Source organism: Artemia franciscana, chromosome 2 (genome assembly GCF_032884065.1).
Source record: "Artemia franciscana chromosome 2, ASM3288406v1, whole genome shotgun sequence".
Taxonomy (NCBI): Eukaryota; Metazoa; Arthropoda; class Branchiopoda; order Anostraca; family Artemiidae; genus Artemia; species Artemia franciscana.
This window is the reverse complement of record NC_088864.1, coordinates 43,327,209-43,343,178: the sequence shown is the minus strand read 5'-3', so window position 1 is coordinate 43,343,178 and position 15,970 is coordinate 43,327,209. Positions and strand designations below refer to the sequence as shown.

Sequence of the window (15,970 nt, the reverse complement as noted above, 5' to 3'; positions counted from 1 at the left end):
AATGATGCTAAATTAAAAACCTTTGTGGCACTATCACCGAAATCAATCTCTATATTGTTTAGACCTTACAAATAACTGTTTTGGTTAAGCCAGATTAACTTGGAATCATTTTTTTATTACTATTATAATTATAATTTTTTATAATTATTATATTAAATTATAAATTATATATTAATTATATATAAATTATACATTATAATTTTTATTTTATTATAATTATTATTTACGTTGTCATAGATTACTTCTGATTTTATTCATATATCTAACCAACATCAAGTCTGCCAATTGCCTTTCCCTTTTTTTTCAAAGTTAAATTCTTCTACGCACATAAATGTGCGTGTGATGATAGCCAAGTATTTACTTTCGTTTTCTAAAATTATTTAAAACCTATATCACATATTGATTATTGCAAAAATTTATTTTGGTTATTATTATATGCAGATATAACTATTACAGCAGGCCTATAATGTTTCCAACCTTCTCCTAAGAGTATTCGATTGAAAAGCTTACCGCTCACAACTAGTATTAGCTAGAGAAGTATAGACAAAGCTATAATAGTGCCCAAAATATCATATTTATCCCACATAAATATATGCAAAAACACCGGCCCTCCTACTTTTGACAATTACAAAATTTAAATTTACTTCTTAAAAACATTTGCAAAACCACTTCGCTACAAATTAAGATTACCCGTCAAGAATTTTACCTTACTTGGCAAGGTATTTGAACTGCCAATAAAATTCAATTACATGAAACAACCTCCACATACTTAGATTCCGAACAATTACATATTCCGAACAATTAGTCAGCCCAAAAGTAAATAAAGTGAAGGAAAAGGTTGTACCAGAAGATACAATTAGACATATGCATTGCCGAAAACCGAATTTTTATCGGACTAATTCAAATTAGTAGCATTCTTTCAATGAGAAAATTGATGGTGATTTTCTTCAAATTTTTTAGAAGACAAATCCCGATTATTCATCTAAGGATATGGTAACAGTAAAGATAATAACAACAAGAGCTAACAGCTCATATGGCACTTGTGACGAGGCAAGAAGAGCTAAGAGCCAAGATCTCATATGGTATGAGCTCTAACAAAATTCTAAGAATCAATAGATTGATTTTTAAAGGAAAATCAGAGGCTTAATGCCGGTCAGGATTTAAAATAAGAGCTCTGAGTCACGATATCCTTCTAAATATAAAAATTCATTAAGATCCGATCACCCACTCGTAAGTTATAAATACCTCATTTTTTCTAATTTTTCCTCTCCCTTTAGCCCCCAGATGGTCGAATCTGGGAAAACGACTTTATAATGTCAATTTGAACAGCTCCCTGACACGCCTACCAATTTTCATCGTCCTAGCACGCCCAGAAGCCCCAAACTCGCCAAATCACTGAGCCCCTCCCCCCAACTCCCCCAAAGAGAGCGAATCTAGTACGGTTACGTCAATCACGTATCATGGACATTTGCTTATTCTATCCACCAAGCGTCATCCCGATTCCTCCACTCCAAAGCCTTTTCCAAGATTTCCGATTTGCCCCTCCAACTCCCCCTAGTGTCCCCTAACCCCCCTACAACTCCCCCCAATGTTACAGGATGTGGTCGGAATATAAAATAAGAGCTTTAAAGCACAAGATCCTTCTAAATATCAAATTTCATTAAAATCTGATCACCCGTTCGTAAGTTATAAATACCTCATTTTTCAAAATTACCCCCCCCCCAACCCCCAAAAAGAGCGGATCCGATCCAGTTATGTCAGTCACGTATCTTAGACTTGTTTTTATTTTTCCCATCCAGTTTCATCCTGATCTCCCAGCTTTAAGTATTTTCTAAGATTTCCCCCCCCCCCCCCAACTGCCCCCCAATGACGCTGGATCCGGTTGAGATCTGAGTCACGAGGTCCTTCTAAATATGAAGTTTCACGAAGATCCGATCACTCCTTCGTAAGTTAAAAATACGTCATTGATTCTAATTTTTCAGAATTAACCACCACCACCACCCCAATTCCCCCAATCGATTATGTCAATCACGTATCTAAGACTTCTGCTTATTTTTCCCACCAAGTTTCATCCCGATCCCTCCACTCTAAGCGTTATTTATAATTTTAGGTCCCCCAAACTCCCCCCAAACTCCTCACCAGGTCCGGTCGGGATTTAAAATAAGAGCTGAGACACGATATCCTTATAAATATCAAATTTCATTGAGATCCGATCACCCGTTCGTAAGTTAAAAATACCTCACTTTTTCTAATTTTTCAGAATTAAACCCCCCCCCCAACTACCCCAAAGAGAGCAGACCCGTTCCTGTTATGTAAATCATGTATCTAGGACTTGTGCTTGTTTTCTCACCAAGTTTCATCCCGATCCCTCCACTCTAAGTGTTTGCCAAGATTTTAGGTTTCCCCCTCCCAACTCCCCCCAATGTCACCAGATCCGGCCGGGATTTAAAATAAGAGCTCTGAGACACAATATCCTTCCAAACATCAAATTTCATTAAGATCTGATCAACCGTTCGTAAGTTAATAATACTTCATTTTTATACTTTTTCCGAACTAACATAACCCCCACTATCCCTCCCCCCCAGATGGTCAAATCGGGAAATAGACTATTTCTAATTTAATCTGGTCCGGTCCCTGATAAGCCTGCCAAATTTCATCGTCCTAGATTACCTAGAAGTGCCTAAAGTAGCAAAACCGGGATCGACAGACAGATCGACAGAATTTGCGATTGCTATATGTCACTTGGTTAATACCAAGTGCCATAAAAACGAGTAAACACGCATCTGTGATCTTTCTTCTGGCCAAAAATACAAAATTCCACATTTATACAGATAGCTGGAAACCTCTACAGTAGCGTTTTCTATTACGTTGAATCTGATAGTGTGATGGGAAAACGCTTAGAGTGGAGAGATCGGGATGAAACTTGATGGGAAGAATAAGCACAAGTTCTAAATACGTGATTGACATAATTGGAACGGATCCGTTCTCTTTGAAGGCTAGGGGGTGTTAATTTGGAAAAATTGAGGTATTTTTAACTTAAGAACGGGTGACCGGATCTTAATGATATTTGATATTTAGAAGGAGTTCATGTCTCAGAGCTCTTATTTCAAATCCCGACCAGATCTGTTGACATTGGGGGGAGTTAGAGGGGGAAATAAGAAATCTTGGAAAACGCTTGGAGTGGAGGAATCAGAATGAAGCTTGGTGGATAGAATAAGCAAATGCCGTAGATACGTGTACCGGATTCGCTCTCTTTGGGGGGGTTGGGGGGAGGGGTCAGTGCTTTGGCGATTTTGGTGCTTCTGGACGTGCTAGGACGATGAAAATTGGTAGGCGTGTCAGATAACTGCACAAATTGACTTGATAAAGTTGTTTTCCCAGATTCGACCATCTGGGGAGCCAAAGGGAGAGGAAAAATTAGAAAAAATGAGGTATTTATAACTTACGAGTGGGTGATCGGATCTTAATGAATTTTGATATTTAAAAGGATATCGTGATTCAGAGCTCTGATTTTAAATCCCGACCGGCATTAAGCCTCTGATTTTCCTTTTAAATGAATCTATTGATTCCTAGAATTTTGTTAGAGCTCATACCATATGAGCTCTTGGCTCTTAGCTGTTCTGGCCTCGTCACAAGTGCCATATGAGCTCTTGGCTTTTGTTTTCAGCAGTGATCGTATCGAACCAATAGTACTAGAGCATCAGGAGAGGGCTCATTTGAACGGAAAATTAAAAGTTCTAATGCCCTTTTCAAGTGACCAAAAAATTTGGAGGACAACTTGCCCACCTCCAACGCCCCTTTTCCCCTCAAAATCGTCCGACAAAATTACGAAGTAGCCATTTTGTTTAGCATAGTTGAAAGTTCAAAAAATTATGTCTTTTGAGATAACATGACCTTCCCCCCCCCAGCCCTAGGGAATAGGTCTTTAAGTTCTAAAATTTGTCCATTGTTTATGTGTAGTATTTGTTTTGGGTCTTTTGTTTTGTTTTGTTTTGTATAGTATTTGTTTTGGTCTCCATTTTTTGGGCGGAGAGGTGATTTTCCATGTAGAGCGAAATTTTCGTGGGTGAACTTTCCAAGGGAAATTTTACACTGGGGAGATTTGACAAAATTCCTGTACAATTTTTTTTATATATATTTGTTCTACTTTGTCTTTATTTATTTTTGTACGGGAAGATGTTCTGGGGGAATTTTCCGAGGACAATTTTCTGCGAGTCTGGCTTCCCAGGAAATAATTTCCACGGAAGGGAATAAAAAAAAACGATTAGAACTTAGTCTTTTTCAAATGAAAGCATACTAAGGAGAATTTTTAGATTGAATCTTCAGCAAGAAAATTTACAGGGGGGGGGGGGGGTAATTCAGCGAGTATAGAATCATCCGGAAGAAATTTTACAGGGGGTGTATTTCACGTCACAAGAACTTTCCAAGGAGGAGTTTTTCGTGAGGGGAAGGAACTTTTCATGGAGGGTGAGCCAGATTTACAGGCGTTATTTGAAAAACAATCAGAAATCAAATTTCTAAAACAAGTTTTTTCAACTGAAAGTAAGGAGCAAAGTTAAAACTAAAAAAAAACAGAATTTATTCCGTATATGAAGGGGTTGTCACTCTCCTCAATACTTTGCTCTTTACGCTAAAGTTTGACTGTTAATCCCAATTTTTAGGACGACTCCTGAAACACGACGGACGTTTAATTAGAATAGAAATCTTTTTTAAGTGTTAAAAACTTTAGCGTGAAGAGCAAGGTATTCAGGAGAGGGGCTATCCCTTCATATGTGGGATTATTTCTGTTCGTTTTTGGTTTTAATGTAGCTCCTTACCTTCTATTGAAAAAAAAAATGTTTTTTTTTATTATTTAATCGCAGCACAAAGCCACTAGAAGCCAACACAGCAACACCAAGCTCTGTCAGTTTCTTGGCTATTTTGAGTACCTTGCGAGAGGCAAATTTTGAAGATTATAGTTAAAATAAAGTAAAAAAGGAGTTAAGAGTTAGAGGACTTGAGGGTTAAGAAAAATTCATACTACATTACCAGCAAGACACAAGAGCTAAGAAAAATAAAAGAAGAATTAGTTAATAGTTAAAGAATAGTTAATAGTTAATTAGTTAAAAGAAGATTAATAGAGATGAAAGGGATACGAAAATGGGAAAGACTGATCCTAGGGAACGAAAATTCTAGAAGACAAAATACAAACCTTGGTTTGCCTAGTCTCATATTTATACTTCTAGCTGGCTATAAACAAAACGTCTATTCTAGGGTCCTCGGCCATTATCCGAGGATCCAATCTTTTTAATGTAGGATAAGAGACATGTTAGGTAATAATAAAACTCGACATACTGACAAAATTTTCAGTCCCAGTCATGACCAGTCTCACCTATGCTTTACCGCTCTTTTCTAGGTCGCTGCTACAGCAGCAATCATGATGAAGTAAAAACACATATAACCCTTCATATAGGAGCTGTGGACAAACTAGACAACTAGAGAGAATCTTTATCACTTTCCAAGTCATTTCTAAAAAAAAATAAGCCACATCCTTTCGTTTCGATTATTTCGCCCCGGCAGAATGTGCCGATGATAGGACGGGTGTAAAGGACTGGGGCAGTTCCTGTATCAGATGGTTGCGGGTCTCCAGTCCTCCGTCCCTGTCATCAAAAGCGAAACCCTGCCTGCGAGGCGTCAAAGTGGCGTTGTGGTGGACCTTTCACGAGTTGGCCTAATCGGAACCGTGGCCGCGGACAGTCACGGTTCTGAAGAGAATACCTTCATTCAATGAAATTAAAGACTCGTAAACGACACAGTATTGGTTGCTTCCTCATATTAGTTCAACGTTTGAGCACATTAATAAATGACAAGTCACAGGTAATAGGCCTGAGATTGAACTGATATTGCTGGATTTATTAGGGATTTCAGAAACACATTTCCCACCCAGGACTAGGAACCATGAAACTATTTGAAAATGAATTTATCTATTCAGTTTGGAAAAATGGGAATATAGGCACGCACTCACGATGAATTAGATGGCTTCGAATCCACTGGTGGCACTGTGAATTGATATCAGCTTGGCTACACAGGGTTGGCTTGGGTTGGACTCAAGGTGTCGCATGGCCGAGATTTGCAACAAGATTATACATTGGTGTCTCCAAATGATTGAGCATGAAGAATATTGGATGGTTTTTAAGTATCCTTTAATATAAGAGGCGTTAATTTAATCGAAACCAAATTACGCACTTTTTGGTAAAAAAAGTACAAGTTCATAGCAGTATATGCCTTTGTAGAACCGCCTGCCGGAAATAGCAGTGAATTTTACATACAGTTACAGGAACAGATAGACAAGATTCCAGGTGGAAACAGTTTTTTTTTATTAGGGAACCTTTACGCCACAGCTGGTACAAATAGGATAGGGGTATGTTTCCAAAGGAAAGAGTACTGGGTTATGAACCCTCCTCAAAGAACATCCCTGACTCGTGAGCTGGCCGTGTAAATACAGGTAAAAAGAGTACTTTTTTCTAAAAACTAAAGGAATTTCCCCGGTTAGCAAAAGGGTCATAAAAAGATAGGTGAAAACTCCTTACCCCCCCCCCCCTCCCCGACAAAATTCGTTGGCAACGCCCCCTCCTGGAACAGAAATTATTTTGGCACAACTCTTCCCCCACCCCGAAATAAAATCATGGATATGACCCTGAGGATCGGTTATACCTAAGCTTATGAAGACTTGGTGTAATGATGACAAAAAGAACAACAGCAACAAACTACAACAATTTCAGAGGTGCAATAATCTGGTTATAATCAATTAAGTATGACCAGTAATGTTTTAGCCATAAAATGACTTCCCAGCAGTTTTTATTTAAATATTCTAAGGGTGTCATCCATGTTTACGCAAGTTTGGCGTAGGGGGAGGGGAAATAGTCTCGGTAATAAACTACTACCATTTTCTAGATGCAATAATCCGGCTATAACCAATTATGTAGTTATAAACAATACGGTATTTGGTCACACAGCAGAAAGCTTCACTTACCCGGGTAGCATTGTTAGCAAAGGTGGTAAAGTATTGCAGACTTAAAAAGTAGAATAGCCACGGAGCAGGGTTTTTTCCCAGTTGAAAAAAAGTCTAGAAGAACAGGATGATAAGTCTTAAACTAAAGTTAAGATACAGGAAGCCTAGGTAATACCACAAGGTTGTGCTGGGGCTAGACGAAAAGCAGGAGCGTCCTCAAAGGAGATGAGGGAAATCATACGTAAAAAATGTCTATAGGAGGTTAGAAACTCATGGGCGGGAGTAAACATTAAAACATAAAACATAATGGGGGGGAGGAGAAAGGTGTCTAGCTGTGATGCTCTCAGGCGGCTTGGTACTGCAGTTTCATATTAATGGTAGTAGTTTTATGATGCAATATTTTACCTGACAAAGATGTTTATCATGAGCATCTTGTTGGGATCCCAGGTACAAAAATGGCAGAATTCTTGTCAAACCAATGTTACCAACAGGCAGACAAGGCTGAGACACCGAAGTCAACGTAGGACATTTCTTAGCTTTATCCTCACAGAGATCACGATATCGCGATTGAAATTCCAGAAAGCCTCCTGAAATTACAAAAAAAACATTACTGGCAGATTTATTTATTGGCACCATAATTTAGAATGACTGCACAAACAGTCCGGGCCTCTTCATTCCAACGACCGAAGGCCTGAGCTGGGGATCATAGACAGCGAAGCGACTGGATTGAGCCGGGGTTGTACAATACTAGCGAAAATCTGGCTTCATCGGCCTTCGCTCAGGAGGAAATTGGACCCGGCTCACACAGGTTTGCTACAAAAAGTAATATTTTCTTCGTTTAAGCAATTTTCAGGCCTTCATCCTTTACAAGTTTAAAAACATTAAATTTATTTTCATTTTTAACATTGACGTTGTGTTTTGTTTTCATAAAATATGAACCATAGAGTTCAAGTAAGAATTGCTTAATTTGTAGCAACCAGTTTTCGTTCAAATGGTAAGGTAATGTATTTTAATTGGACTTTTAGAATGTTTGATCTTAGCATAAATAAAACCAAACTTAAAAGGATTTGAAAAGACAAACCAAGAGACTTACACCCTAGAACATGTTTCAACACATGGCAAGCTAAATCTCCTGTCAAATACATAGACAAGCAAATACATATTTCATAAACGGGTCACTTCAAAAGTCCAAGATTTTGGCATCACCTATAACAACATACAGAATGAAGCTCAGGTCCTTTCAACCGTTGACACGGAACCATCATAAACATGTCAAAGAAAAATTGTGTCCAAGGGAGTTCAAGAGATACACCTGGGACGGATGTTACTGGCAAACTCATCTTCAAAAAAGTAACATAAAACAACATTTAGCATGGAAGTAATAACAAATAGGGTTAACAAAAGATAGTGTAACCTCCCAGTCTATAGAAAAATAGTGTTCTTTCGTACTGTCCTTCCTCGCACAGTTCCACTTGTAACTATAGTCTCTGCCATCGACCATTGGGGTTCAAGACTTTTAAATCTTTACATACTAATGTTTTTCGGCCAACATTCTAGCTTCTAGTCACGCTTTTATCTCCTAATGTTTTTCCAGGGTTAGAAATTGAGAGAAGCTAAATTTTGAAGAAATTGAAGAAATTTTGAGAAACCAAGAGAAGCTAAATAGGTATAATTTGGGTTATTAGATTGTCCAGCTATGATGCTAGGTTACTGCTCAAGTTGGTATTTAGTGGGAATCATTTTTGTTAAGTTTTGACCATATTCTAAATCTAATTTAGCAGCAATCTTTTTATACTACTGTCATTGCTAGCTAGACGTACAAATGGAAACTGGTGAAAATGGAGACCACATGAAGGTTAAATCCAAATCTCTTCTCCTCTTCAATAAGTATGAATTCAGAATAAAACTTTACTTATAACATAAGAACTTCCCAAGTAGTATATCCAGGCACATCCAGGCACATATTAGAGTCGAGAAAACACTTCAAAGGGGCACGCTTTTAAAATTACCTTCTAATAGAGCCACTCTTTTGAAAAGGGGTTGAAGCTTTTCAAGAAGTATATCAAGGAAGCTATCTGGGGCTACTTGTTCAGGACATACTGTACTTTGATCATATACGATAGCATCAGTTCCAGCCTCAATCTCAAGATAGCATTGGTGCTGCAAAAAGTCTCTCATTGATACCTGAAAGAAAAGATAAAACAAATTAAGGTAGCTATCCAACTTTTTAATCATTGTAATTACTCCTCAAGTAGTTGAGAATCTTATATTTATTCCAGTTTGAATCGATAAATACAAAATTATAAAGGGACAATGCCCGAACTTATACTTGAAAAGATAAATCGAAAGCGAGTTGATGAGAAAGCATGGTCCTACTATTACTTACTTTTGCTTTCTTTGTGTATGTATATTGTACAAAAACGCACCGCAAGGACATGTCCACAAAGAATCAAAAGACAAAATAGAAATAACATTAAAAAAACAATGAAAAGAATCATTTAAATAATTAAAAAACAATAAAAAAAGAAAAAAACAACATCAAAAATCAATTAAAATAAAAACACTAATATAAACATATCATTCATAGAATACAATACGTTTCAAACAGTTCATGGAAACAAACTGAAAGTAGAGAATGACCCGTATCAATAGTAGCCTTGAAATATATTTCGATGAATATGCCTAAAAATAATACGAATGTGATTCCAAAAAATGTAAAATTCCTTAGGCGCACCAAAAATCATTTACATAAGAGGATTTACATAAAAAAAAACTCCCCCCAAAAGGGGGGAGGGGGTAATCTTGACAAAATCAGATGACAGAAGCATCAAAGTGTATTCTTAGGAACGAGTTTCCTAACTTCCGGTAATATCCTTCATATAAATAAGAGGGGAGGCAATATGCCCCAAAGCCTCCCATCATTGGTATAAATATGTTTTGATTGAGTACACAGTATGCGTACTGAAGGGTGACAGCTCTCCTTTTTGCAGAAATATTTTGAGTGCAGTATTAAACACTTATATGCAAAACTGAGTCTGAAGGACGAGGGGATTGGAAGTGAGAGATATCATCGAAGAAAAGGATATTTCCGATGAAGACGTCTTCATAAAGGTAAAAAAACAAAACATTTTTTGAAATTTCCGACCATCACCACCTCCTAAAAAATATTTTCAAGGTTTCTCTTTTTAAAACCATGTATATTAAGGGACGGTCATACCCTCCTTGAAGAGAGATCCTTGGATATTCAACTAAAAAACAGAAACCAAATAAGCAAAACAAGTTCTTTCAAAGAAGATAAAAAGTAAAGAGTGATGATCTCCGTGTAAAGATTGAGAGGCCCCCTTATATATCAATAATTTCTGTTCGTTTTAAATTTTAATGTCACTTTTTACTAGCCTTTTTTGTCACTTAATCAATCTTGATCTATTAAATTAAAAAAAAGTTACTTCAACTGAAAGCAAGGAGCAGCATTAAAACTTAGAACGAACAGAAATTATTCCATATATGAGGGTGGTTCCCCCCCCCTCAATCCCTCACTCTTCACTCTGACGTTTTTCAGTAGCCTACTGCTAAAAAAACTGCTTAATTAAATTAAACGACCCTTGTGTTTCAGGATCGTTCTTAAAAAATTGGGTCAAAATATTGAACTTTAGCATAAAGACCGAGGTACGGAAGGAGGGGGGTACCCCTCATATACGGAATAATTTCTCTTCGTTCCATATTTTAACATTTTCTCCTTACTTTCAGTTGAAAAATTATATTTTTTAAGATTCAATTTCTGGCCTTTTTCAAAAAAAATGCCAGGAAATCCAGTTGCCCTACCATGGGAAACTCCCACCCCGATGAAAATTTCCTACAGACAATTCCATCTTCGCTCTGAATTCCCTCTTGGAAATTAACTTACCATATCTTCATTTTAAAAAAGATTCATTTTTATCGTTTTTCAAATCATACAAAAAATCCCCCCCCCCTGAGTGGAAAAACTTTCCCAGAAAACTCCCCTGAGGAAAGTTCCTTCCGCGAAAAATCCCCTCACGGAAATTTCCTCAAGACAATTCCGACCCCGCTGATAATTTACCCCGGACAATTCCCTCGGAACATCTTCACATGTAAAATAAAGTCGGTAAAGAGAAACTACGACAAAGAAGAAGAATTTCAAACGGGAATTATGGCAAATTCCCCTAGCATAAAATTTTTCCAGAAATGCTCACCCCTCGGAAACTTCCCCCAGCAGAAATAATCGTCTCTCCAGCCCTTTAATCATTACTGAATCACGTGCTTTTTTTTATTTTCGCAGCAGTAGATTATTACCTCATTTAAATCAAAAAAGATTTTTTATTTTTTATTTACACGAAAAGCAATAATCTAAAAAATGTCAGCGTTAATGAAACATGCTGAAGGATAAGGTAAAAAATCAATATATTTCAATCATTGGCTTATACCAGAATTGCTACCAACAGAGACATCAGGGGGCGGGGCTGTGCCTCCTATAATTCTCCCTCCCCTTACATTTTGAAGATACTTTTTGTGGGATATTTTAATTGAAAATATCTGTTTTGGAGGGAGAGAGGCATTTGCACTGAAAAACTGAAAAAACGACAACTTCCTCTCCCTAGATATTGAAAGAAACATTCCCCCCTAAAGCTTCGGGAATTGATTCCATGGGCTACCAATTCTTTATTTTACATATTTTGGCCAGTTGCACCACTTAAGTACCGTTCTGTTCCTTGTGAACTAATCGACGAGGAAGATGGCTAGCAATCGAGTCAACCGCTAATCAATTCCCCAACTGTTTAAATTTAACTACTTAAAATGCGAAGAGAAGAAAGGCCGTTACATCCAGGGCTTGGTTCTAAAACAGTGAGTGAAGGCTATTTATCAATATGAGATAGCGAGAATTTGCATCTCAATAAATAGTCCCGAAATAAGTATGACATCATTACGAATAGTAATAGGTTGAACATATTAAAGAATGAACGAAAAAATCATCGCCCAAACTCAGCTTCACTATGACTCCTCCTGCTTCTAGCATTCATATATTCACTATATTTTACCAACTTCTTCAAATTGAATATTCGATGTATGTGTAAACCTCCAATATCCCCTACAGTCTTTGGAGCTACGGGTCGTATTAACTAAAAAACAAACAATCAATGGGAGCAATTAGAACTACTTATTGAAAGGAGCAGGAACGCTAAACATTAAATCAAAATTTAAAACACGAGCTTAGAATTTAACCATTTTTTGCTTATTCAATGAAAAAAAAAAGTTTTTTTCAAATGAAAGTAAAGAGCAACACAAAAACTCAAAACGAACAAAAATTATTCTGTATATGAGGGAGCTCTCTCTTCCTTAAAACCTGCTCTTTAAGCGGAAGCTTTAAAGCGAGTAACCAAAAATATTTATGAATGGAACAAATGCAGTTAATAGGTTTCTATAAGTGTTTTATTTACTGATTGCCTTTTAGAATATTTGAACAGAAAAATGTCCTGCTTAGAGCAATTGTGCATCAATAAAATCTTCCATTCTTGCGGCATTATGAAAAACACTTCCCCTTTCCGATAGTTCCCCTATGAAGCACCCGTTTTTTGTTTTTTGTTTTGTTTTTTTTTTGCCAGAAATTACTGTGCGTTGTCAACGTGGTTATATATTAATTTAATAGCATAAACAGTACATCTTACAAGGGATTCATTCAATAGAAGCACCTACTTATACTTACCAAAAGAAGGGAGGTTATATGCTAAATCTGTATTTATCTGAATATTCAATCAGTTCATGTGAAGCACCTCTCATAAAAAGTTTGAAAATATGGCCGAAAAACACTTGTTTAGGGCCTTCGGTGCTCTCTTCTGGTGAAAAATCCATTAGCCTAACCCTATTACATGGAGTGCATCTATTTGATACAATATAACCGTTAGTACAACTGGATAAACGGTCTATAATAATGTCTAATTTTTTATGGGCCTGCACGCATGTTCAAGGACCACTGGTTAATCACAAGCCAGTAAGAGATTACATCTATGTATCTTCAATATCTCTCAGAAAATTTGTTCTATAATATTTCAGCCAAAATCACAGTTTTACGAGCCAAATTGCTTGAATTCGGCACTTTCCTGTGGTAAGGTCTCTTTTGCTACTTAAAGACGGCACAAGGTGTTTAAGTTTTCATTCGAATGAAATATCTTGGAATAATCTATGGTTACTAGTTTAATAGCATCTCCCTGGGGGAAAAAATGCACGAGTGACGACTCTTCTCTTGAAAAAAAAAGAGAATTTATGTTTTGTCAATAGTGGCTTTAGGATTCTCATGCATGCAAAATTTCAGCGGATAATTTTCATCAAGATCTCACCTCTTTTTGGGTGATTTTAGCACATTTTTTTCTGAATTTGCACAAATTTCTATATGCTAATGGCTTTTGATTAACAATTTTAAAATCAATAGAAGCTGCAAATTTAGAATCTGCGCAAACAAATAATTTTGCTGTTGCATATGTTGCAATCAGAACTTCATTTTTTAAAGTTTCAGTTCCTATTGCAAGGGTTACTCTTTACATATATTTTGTTATTAAGAACCATTTGATCCAAGAATCTTAAATGTGAGAGAAGCTACCACTCCCTCTCTAAGCATCAGTGTTTTTCACATTCGAGTTTGATTGCCGAATAACAATGTGTCAAAAAGGGTGTTAGTCCTTTCAAAATACAGCCTTTGAAATTATTCCCCGGAGGCGGGGGAATGGGTTGTCTGAAAAATCAAAAATGACCTCTGAGGTCATCATTTTCGCGGTTCCAAGTAGATCTATTTCGAACAAAAATATTTTTTTTAGTGGCGCTACCATGGATACCAGCATAGGAGCAGCGACTTCTCCCCCAGAAAACAAGAAGAAATTGTAAAATGTATAAAATAGAAAATGAGAAATAATGCCATTTAAATCTGGGTAGACAACACTTGTGATAGCTCATGTCTCCCTCCCCCTGAAAAATTTCCCAGGAGCACTCATGAGGCCCTTCCACGCGTCTCTCTGGTTGTGCAGATGGGAAAGCGATTCTAGTCTTTTCATTTACACTTCAATATTTTTGCAGTAACAGGGAAACTACTAGACCGCAGCGCCCATGTTAGAGCTAAGTCTAAAAATAATCCTCGGGAATAAGAGACGAGGTGCGCATAAAAGCCACATTCCATCACCTAGTTTACATCCCGAAACACCACTTGTGCCACACAATTCCGCCACGCATGGCAGTTTCCGCCACGCTTGGCACGCGCCACCTGGTGCACGTGATTTCTGAGTGGGCACACCATCGCGAAATTAGAATCCGAAATCCGAAGGCTCACTAAATTTGGAATTTTTTTTTTAACCCCACCCCAGCTTCCCGCTTACATATCCACTGGTCCTCCCGCATAAAAAACTGATGTGCAATTTTACACCATCAGGCATGTAAATTTATGAAGCCTTAAAAGAGTCAACCCAGTTACATGAATTATATGAATATAATGAATGCGCCACCGCGCTTTTCTATGGCCCCTGAAACTGTAAAGATCAATAAACAGTTGTAAGATGATGTGAATTTAATTAGCCATATCAGAATATTCACTAGGCAGCATTTTGGCCCACTTAAGGCTGAAGTTGTCACTTTTTACTCCAAAATGGCAGAAAACAATCCTGTGTTAAAGCGCAGTCTCATTTGCTACCAGGAGGGGTGTGCTAGAACTTCTTTATTTCCAGTCAGATGGCCCTTTCCTGATACTGAAGGATCACAGGTTTGATGAGATCGCCCTTGGTAAAAAAAAAGATAAGTAAACACTACTCTTCTCGAAAAAAAATCACTTTTTTTATATGGGTGCTTGAAACCTTCGCGAAAGGTGCTCAGACTTGTTAAATCTGAGGTAAAACTGGTGCAAATAGTATTACTGGCTTTCATACAAAGTAAATATACCACTCGATGCCTATTTTTATGCTCTTTGCAAATATAATAATCGCTTCTACCGCAAATTCAGATTTAAGTACTTTTTGACCTCTTAAAGCACTTTTTGACCTCTTAAAAATGACCTATATATGGGGTCATTACAAATCTGTAATAGTTTAGAAACAAATTTGGGCTATATATTTGTACATCAGGGGGGGGGGGGGTAAAGCATAGCATATATTAAATACGTAGACTAACCATTGCAGTGTTTTTTTTTTTAATGTGTTTGTGCACATCGAATTTTGATGAGAAGAGAGATCACCAGTGCAACAGCACAAAAAAAGCAATAGTTAGTTTACGAATTTAATATATGCTATGCTTTACCCCCACCCCCCTGATGTGCAAATGTATAGCCCAAATTTGTTTCTAAACTATTACAGATTTGTAATGACCCCATATAGAGGTCATTTTTAAGAGGTCAAAAAGTGCTTAAATCTGAATGTGCGGTAGAAGCGATTATTTTATTTGTAAAGAGCATAAAAAGGCATCGAGGGGTATATTTACTTTATATGAAAGCCAGTAATACTATTTGTACCAGTTTTACCAAATCTGATAACATGATTTCAAAGACCAATTCCCTTATCGGAAGACTTACTCTATTTTTGTCAAGAATAAGGCAAATTTTCTTAGGTTCGTCACTGACTACGGCGGCTGACTTAAAACTTAACGAATTTCACACACTAAGAGCAACGAAAAGAGCCGATTTTTTTATGTATAATGTGCATAAAAACTCCTTTTTTACAATTTCAGTTAGTATTAGAACGATTCGCTCCTTACTTACCCAGTGGTCGGTTATTACCACCCAGCAGTAGTCGGTATCAGAGTTGCCAAGTGGGGCGCATTGACGCCATTTGGGCGCTTTTTAAGTTGGTTGCGTATTGATTTTTTTTGTGGAAAATCGTTCACTCGGCGAATTTTTACTAGAAAAGTGACACATTCGGCGCAATTTCACTTTTATGGCGGCGCAAATTTAAACCAGACTTCTGGTAACAGGGGTCGGTTTCGCGGTGGCCAATC

General features: G+C 37.2%; 1 protein-coding gene across 6 annotated transcripts in view; it reads right to left on the bottom strand.

Annotated features, from left to right (window-relative positions):
• LOC136042154 (dual specificity protein phosphatase 16-like) overlaps window positions 1-15,970 on the bottom strand; it is a 105,543-nt gene that overhangs the window by 50,588 nt on the left and 38,985 nt on the right. For all 6 annotated transcript variants that reach the window (XM_065727075.1, XM_065727105.1, XM_065727113.1 and 3 more), the window contains exons 4-5: window positions 9,001-9,175; window positions 7,397-7,578 (exon numbers count right to left, since the gene is read on the bottom strand). In XM_065727075.1, the coding sequence (XP_065583147.1) occupies window positions 7,397-7,578; window positions 9,001-9,175 (357 nt within the window). The remainder of the gene's footprint in view (window positions 1-7,396; window positions 7,579-9,000; window positions 9,176-15,970) is intronic.